At 40.9% G+C, this 7,932-nt stretch overlaps 1 protein-coding gene across 1 annotated transcript; it reads left to right on the top strand.

The window, feature by feature from the left end:
• Window positions 1-4,297: 4,297 nt before the first annotated feature.
• LOC124971792 (actin, cytoplasmic 1-like) lies at window positions 4,298-6,019 on the top strand. The gene has a single exon (XM_047535581.1). The coding sequence runs from the start codon at window positions 4,322-4,324 to the stop codon at window positions 5,447-5,449; it is 1,128 nt and encodes a 375-aa protein (XP_047391537.1). The 5' UTR covers window positions 4,298-4,321; the 3' UTR covers window positions 5,450-6,019.
• The last annotated feature ends 1,913 nt before the right edge of the window (window positions 6,020-7,932 follow it).

Here is a 7,932-nt window from a genome sequence, read left to right as displayed (position 1 = left end):
TTGATGGTACAGTGTTTGCTATTGGCTTAACAATTACTTTCCAGGTTAAAGAGTTATTTTTATGATCAAATTTGGCATTAGAGTTATCCATAGCAAACCACGTCAAGGTGAGGAAAATTCTTGTTGAGTCTTAGCTTGGATTTTATAGCAGTTTGAACATTTAATACACGTACATCAGTCTTTGACTGTGGATCTCTCCCAAGTAGCAGGGGCACAGGAGCCAATTCCCTTGTTACTGTGACCCTCCTACCAGCAGCTTCTTGTTTGTCAGCTCAGAGTCCTGCAGCTGACTACTTGGAGGGTGTAGTGTTGTGGGTTGACTGTATTTTGTATAGTGCTTCAGGATGCAGGCTCTGTAGTGTCCCTATAATTGCCATGTACCTGGTTGGTCCCCTCTACAGGATCCTTTTCATGGTAGTGAGGAACCTGGTGACTCTCTGTGGGTGCAGGAATGTTGGTTATGGGTTTTCAGAGGGTGTTCTGTGATGGTGAAGTATTCTCCCAGCTATTGCTGTTCTCTGGGGTATTGCAGTGAAGGATTTTAGGTGGGTCACTTGGACTAGTTTCCATTCTCCAAGATTATTAGTGGAGAGTGTTGATTCTCTCTGTTTACTAAGTCTGATGCAAGATTTCACAAGTATCCAAATAATGCCATTTTACTCACCAGTTGTGATAACGAATCAGGCTCTGTGCAACACAAGCTCTGGTAATGTTCTGCCAGGTCTCTATACCACTGGATATTCAGGCAGTTTCCATCTGGTATGGCCCTATGATCCTGGGAACCATGCCTAGACTTCCCTCAGTGCCTCCCTACAATGTCAGTCATTGGGGCCTGGTGAATCCACTTTCCACTGTTCTGGGCCAAAGTTTCTTTTTTGTTTTCTTTGTCTGAGTTTAGTGAGTGGACACTGTTCAGAGCTTTCTGCCCTTGCCTGGGTCATGACAAGCAGGGTTAGGAGCACTTCCCTGCACAGGTCCCCACAAGCCCATTCCCCTTGTTTGCAATGAGGGGGAGGGAGAGGAAGTTTCTGTGCATTTCAATTAGTAGTAGTCCTTCTAGATATTCTTTCTGGCCAGATTGTCAAGAGGTCCCACTGCAGGTGACTTCCCTCTAGTTTTAAATGCAACTATCTGGATGTGGGAGGGCACCGTGTCAACTTAAGGGTGTGACTGGTAGGCTGAGGGCTCTGCAAGATGGCTGTGCACCCCAACAGTTTTCTTTTCATGATTTGGTTTTAAGCTATTTGCTCCTTTAGAGATCCCCCTTTTTTTCTACCATTGCACATTAAAATTTGTCTTTTTCCAAATGTTTTTAAGTGGGTAAGCTTAAGAATTTTACTGCTCCCCACCTCTTTCTCTCTCTGTTGCCCCTACCTCTTTCCATCCCCAGGTTTGGGTTCAGGGTGAGGGGACTCTTTGTTTGTTTTCTACTCTGTTAACCTATTTTCCAGTCTCTCCAGGAGTCATACTTGGTAATATTGAGTCCTAGAGTATTTATTCTGTCACTCATCTCTCCATTCTGCTTTTCCTTTGCTTTCTCCTTTCTTCGTTGTGAGGAAATTGGGACTCACTACCTAGCTCGCTTCTGCCATCTTTCACATTTCTTGAAAAGTTTATAAACTTTTCTTTTTGTCCAGGCCTGGTGGTGCAAGCCTGTAATTCCAGCTGCTTAGTAGGTTAAAACAAGAAGATTGCAAGTCCAAGGTCAGCCCTGGCAACTTACAAGATCTTGAAATCACTGCTCTTGCTCTGGGTCCCTCTTTTCTTTACATCCCCTTTTGTTTGTCTTCCTCTTCTCAGAAACTTTTTAATTACTTACTCAATTCAGGAACTCAGGTTTTCTATTTCTTCATGATTCAATCATGATCATGTGTATGTATTCAGAATTTTTTTATTTCTTCCAGGATTATCAAATTTGTTGGTATTAGTTGTTCATAATATTCTCTACCAATCTTTTGCATTTTCATAATTTCTGTTGTAAATTCTCCATTTAGTCTCTGATTTTTATTTATTATACTCCTGTCTCTTTAGTCTTTCTTTTCAAAATAAAATTCTTTTAAAAATTTTATTTGTTCTTTTCAGTTATATGTGACAGTAGAGTATACTTTGATATATTTATACAAACATGGAGTACATATTATTCAAATTAGGATCTCATTCTTGTGGTTGTACATGATGTCAAGATTTACTGTGGTATAATTCTATATATACATGGGAAAGTTAAGTCAGATTCATTCCACTGACTTTCCTATTCCCTTCTCCCCTCCCTTCCCTTCATTCACCTTTGTCTAATTACTGAACTTCTATTTTTTCCCTCCTCCCTTGTTGTGCATTAGCATCCACATATCAGAGAGAACATTTGACCTTAGGTTTTTTGAGATGAGCTTATTGTACTTAGCATAACAGTCTCCAGTCCATTCATTTTCTGGTAAATGCCATGAAGTTATTATTTTTTATGGCTCAGTAATATTCCATCGTGTAAAAAAACCCACATTTTCTTGATCTATTTGTCTGCTGAAAGGCACCTAGGTTGGTTCCATAGCTTAGATATTGTGAATTGAGCTGCTATAAACATTTATGTGGCCACATCACTGTAATATACTGATTTTAGGTCCTTTGGCTATATACCAAGTAGTAGGATAACTGGGTCAAATGGTAGTTCTAGTCAAAGTTTTCTGAGGACTCTCCATACTGTTTTCCAGAGTAACTGCACCAATTATCAGTCCCACCAGCAATGTATGAGGGTACCCTTTTCCCCATATCCTCACTAACATTTATTGTTACTGATATACTTCATTGTTGCCATTCTAACTGGAGTGAGAAGAAATCTCAGTGTAGTTTAATTTGCATTTCTCTAATTGCTAGAGATATTGAATATTTTTCATATATTTGTTGAGCATTCATAATTATTCTTCTGTGAAGAGACTGTTTAGTTTCTTTGCCCTTTTATTAATTGGATTATTTGTCATTTTGGTGTTAAGATTTTTGTGTTCTTTATATATACTGGATCCTCTATCTGAGGTGCAGGTGGCAAAGATTTTCTCCCATTCTGTAGGCTTTCTCTTCACTCTTGATTGTTTCCTTTGCTGTGAAGAAGCTTTTTAGTTTGATACCACCCCATTTATTGATTCTTGATTTTACTTCTTTTGCCTTAGGAGTCTTGTTGAGGAAGTTTGTTCCTAAGTGGACATGATGGAGTGTTGGGCATATATTTTCTTCTAGTAGATGTAGGGTTTCTGGTCTAATGTCTAAGTCTTTCATCAACTTTGAGTTGAATTTTGTGCAGGGTGAGAGGAGTTTAATTTCATTCTGCTACATATGGATTTCCAGTTTTCCCAGCACCATTTGTTGAAGAGGCACCTTGTATGTTTATAGTGCCTTTGTCTAGTATGAGATAACTATATTGATGTGGGTTTGTCTCTCTGTCTTCTGTTCCATTGATCTTCATGTGTGTTTTGGTGCTCATGCCATGCTGTTTTTGTTATTGTAACTCTCTAGTATAAATTAAGGTCTCATATTGGGATGCCTCCGGCTTCACTTTTCTCGCTAAGGGTTGTTTTGGCTGCTCTGGGCCCCTTATTTTTGTAAATAAATTTCATGATTGCTTTTTCTATTTCTATGAAGAACATCATTGGAATTTTAATAGGAATTGCTTTGCATCTGTGTAGCACTTTGGGTAGTATGACCATTTTGATAATGCTAATTCTGCTTATCCAAAATGGGAGATCTTTCCATCTTCTGAGGTCTTTAGTTTCTTACTTTAGTGTTTTGTATTTTTTGTTGTAGAAGCCTTTTACCTCTTTTTTTTAGATTAAAATCCAACTATTCATTTATTTTTTGTATTTTTTTTCAGTTTCTGTTTAATTTACTTCTGCTCTGATCATTGTTATTTCTTTACTTCTATTAATTTTGAGTTTGGTTTGTTATTTTTCTATTTCTTTTCAGTGTAACAATAAGTGATTTGAGATCTTTCTGTCATTATTTTTCATGTTGGCATTGATCAGCATAAACTTGTCTCTTTGTCTTTTATTTGTAGTTTTTTCTATTATTTATTTCAGGAAAACTTTTCATTTCCTTCTTGATTTCTTCCTTGATCTATTAGTTGTTCAGGATCATGTTGTTTTATTTTCCATGTATTTTCATGGTTTCCAATATTTTTCTTTTTCCTTTCTAGTTTTATTACATTGTGGTCAGAAAATACTTGATATAATTTTAAGTTTTAAAAAATTGAGATGCAGACTGCCGAGACCGCGTCCACCTTGCGAGTACAGTCCCCTCGCCGCTCCGCTGCTGCCGGTCCACACCCGCCACCCAGCTCGCCATGGATGATGATATCGCTGCGCTCGTCATTGACAACGGCTCCGGCATGTGCAAGGCCGGCTTCGCGGGTGACGATGCTCCCCGGGCCGTCTTCCCCTCCATCGTGGGGCACCCACGGCACCAGGGTGTGATGGTAGGCATGGGCCAGAAGGATTCCTATGTGGGTGACGAGGCCCAGAGCAAGAGAGGCATCCTGACCCTGAAGTACCCCATTGAGCACGGTATTGTCACCAACTGGGACGACATGGAGAAGATTTGGCACCACACCTTCTACAACGAGCTGCGTGTGGCCCCCGAGGAGCACCCTGTGCTGCTGACCGAGGCCCCCCTGAACCCCAAGGCCAACCGTGAGAAGATGACCCAGATCATGTTTGAGACCTTCAACACCCCAGCCATGTATGTGGCCATCCAGGCTGTGCTGTCCCTGTATGCCTCTGGTCGTACCACGGGCATTGTGATGGACTCTGGTGATGGGGTCACCCACACAGTGCCCATCTACGAGGGGTATGCCCTCCCCCACGCCATCCTGCGTCTGGACCTGGCTGGCCGGGACCTGACAGACTACCTCATGAAGATCCTGACTGAGCGTGGCTACAGCTTCACCACCACAGCCGAGCGGGAAATCGTGCGTGACATCAAGGAGAAACTGTGTTACGTTGCCCTGGACTTCGAGCAGGAGATGGCCACTGCAGCCTCTAGCTCCTCCCTGGAGAAGAGCTATGAGCTGCCTGACGGCCAGGTGATCACCATTGGCAATGAGCGGTTCCGCTGCCCTGAGGCACTCTTCCAGCCTTCTTTCCTTGGCATGGAATCCTGTGGCATCCATGAAACTACTTTCAACTCCATCATGAAGTGTGACGTTGACATTCGCAAGGACCTCTATGCCAACACAGTGCTGTCTGGTGGCACCACCATGTACCCAGGCATTGCTGATAGGATGCAGAAGGAGATCACGGCCCTGGCACCCAGCACAATGAAGATCAAGATCATTGCTCCCCCTGAGCGCAAGTATTCTGTGTGGATTGGCGGCTCCATCCTGGCCTCACTGTCCACCTTCCAGCAGATGTGGATCAGCAAGCAGGAGTACGAAGAGTCTGGCCCCTCCATTGTCCACCGTAAATGCTTTTAGGCGGACTGTTACTTAGCTGCGTTACACCCTTTCTTGACAAAAACCTAACTTGCGCAGAAAACGAGATGAGATTGGCATGGCTTTATTTGTTTTTTTTTTTTTTTTCTTTTTGTTTTTGTTTTTTGTTTTGACGCTTTTGACTCAGGATTTAAAAACTGGAACGGTGAAGGTGACAGCAGTCGGTTGGAGCGAGCATCCCCAAAGTTCTACAATATGGCCGAGGACTTTGATTGTACATTGTTCTTTTTTTTTAATAGTCATTCCAAATATAGTGAGATGCATTGTTACAGGAAGTCCCTCGCCCTCCCAAAAGCCGCCCCACTCCTCCTCCTGGAGGATGGCCCAGTCCTCACCCAAGTCCATACAGGGGAGGTGATAGCATTGCTTTTGTGTAAATTATGTAATGCAAATTTTTTTAATCTTCGCCTTAATACTTTTTTATTTTGTTTTTTTTTTTGAATGGTCAGCCATTGTGGCCCCCCTTTTTGTCCCCCAACTCGAGATGTATGAAGGCTTTTGGTCTCCCTGAGAGTGGGCTGAGGTGTGGAGGCAGCCAGGGCTTCCCTGTACACTGACTTGAGACCAGTTCAATAAAAGTGCACACCTTAAAGAAAAAAAATATATATATATATTAAAAAGATAGTGCACCACCATCAAGTGGGTTTTATCCCAGGGATGCAAGGTTGGTTCAACATTCGGAAATCAATAAATGTCATACACCATATCAACAGACTTAAAGTTAAGAATCACATGATTATTTCAATAGATGCATAAAAAGCATTCGATAAAATACAGCACCCCTTCATGCTCAAAACACTAGAAAAAATTGGGGTAGTGGGAACATTCCTTAACATTATAAAGGCAATCTACGCTAAGCCCATGGCTAATATCATTCTAAATGGTGAAAAACTGAAAGCGTTCCCCCTAAAAACTGGAACAAGGCAGGGATGCCCTCTTTCACCGCTTCTATTCAACATCGTCCTTGAGACTCTAGCCAGAGCAATCAGACAAACCAAAGAAATTAAAGGGATACGAATAGGAAAAGAAGAACTCAAACTATCCCTGTTCACTGATGACATGATTATATATTTAGAGGAACCTGGAAATTACACCAGAAAACTTTTAGATCTCATAAGTGAATTCAGTAAAGTAGCAGGTTACAAGATCAATGCTCATAAATCCAATGCATTTTTATACATAAGTGATGAATCTTCAGAAAGAGAAATTAGGAAAACTACCCCATTCACAATAGCATCGAAAAAAATAAAATACTTGGGAATCAATCTCACAAAAGAGGTGAAAGACCTCTACAATGAGAACTACAGAACACTAAAGAAAGAAATTAAAGAAAACCTTAGAAGATGGAAAGATCTCCCATGTTCCTGGATAGGCAGAATTAATATTGTCAAAATGGCTATACTACCTAAAGTGCTATACAGATTCAATGCAATTCCAATTAAAATCCCAATGATGTACCTTGCAGAAATAGAGCAAGCAATTATGAAATTCATCTGGAAGAATAAAAAATCTAGAATAGCTAAAGCAATCCTCAGTAGCAAGAGCGAAGCAGGGGGTATTGCAATACCAGATCTTCAACTCTACTACAAAGCAATAGTAACAAAAACGGCATGGTGTTGGTACCAAAATAGACAGGTAGATCAATGGTACAGAATAGAGGACATGGACACAAACCCAAATAAATACAATTTTCTCATACTAGACAAAGGTTCCAAAAATATGCAATGGAGGAAAGATAGCCTCTTCAACAAATGGTGCTGGGAAAACTGGAAAACCATATGCAATACAATGAAATTAAACCCCTATCTCTCACCCTACACAAAACTCAACTCAAAATGGATCAAGGACCTCGGAATCAGACCAGAGACCCTGCATCTTATAGAAGAAAAAGTAGGTCCAAATCTTTAACTTGTTGGCTTAGGATCAAACTTCCTTAACAGGACTCCCATAGCACAAGAAATAAAAGCAAGAATCAACAACTGGGATAGATTCAAACTAAAAAGCTTTCTCTCAGCAAAGGAAACGATCAGAAATGTGAAGAGAGAGCCTACGGAGTGGGAGAATATCTTTGCCAACCATACCTCAGATAGAGCGCTAATTTCCAGAATCTATAAAGAACTCAAAAAACTCTACACGAAGAATACAAATAATCCAATTAACAAATGGGCTAAGGAAATGAGCAGACACTTCACAGAAGAAGATGTACAAGTAATCAACAGATATATGAAGAAATGTTCAACATCCCTAGTAATAAGGGAAATGCAAATCAAAACTACCCTAAGATTTCATCTCACCCCAATTAGAATGGCGATTATCAAGAATACAAGCAACAATAGGTGTTGGCGAGGATGTGGTGAAAAAGGAACACTCATACATTGCTGGTGGGGTTGCAAATTAGTGCAGCCACTCTGGAAAGCAGTGTGGAGATTCCTCAGAAAGCTTGGAATGGAAACACCATTTGACCC

This window comes from Sciurus carolinensis, chromosome X (genome assembly GCF_902686445.1).
Source record: "Sciurus carolinensis chromosome X, mSciCar1.2, whole genome shotgun sequence".
Classification (NCBI taxonomy): Eukaryota; Metazoa; Chordata; class Mammalia; order Rodentia; family Sciuridae; genus Sciurus; species Sciurus carolinensis.
Note: the sequence above shows the minus strand (reverse complement) of the source record. Positions and strands in the feature narration are given on the sequence as shown.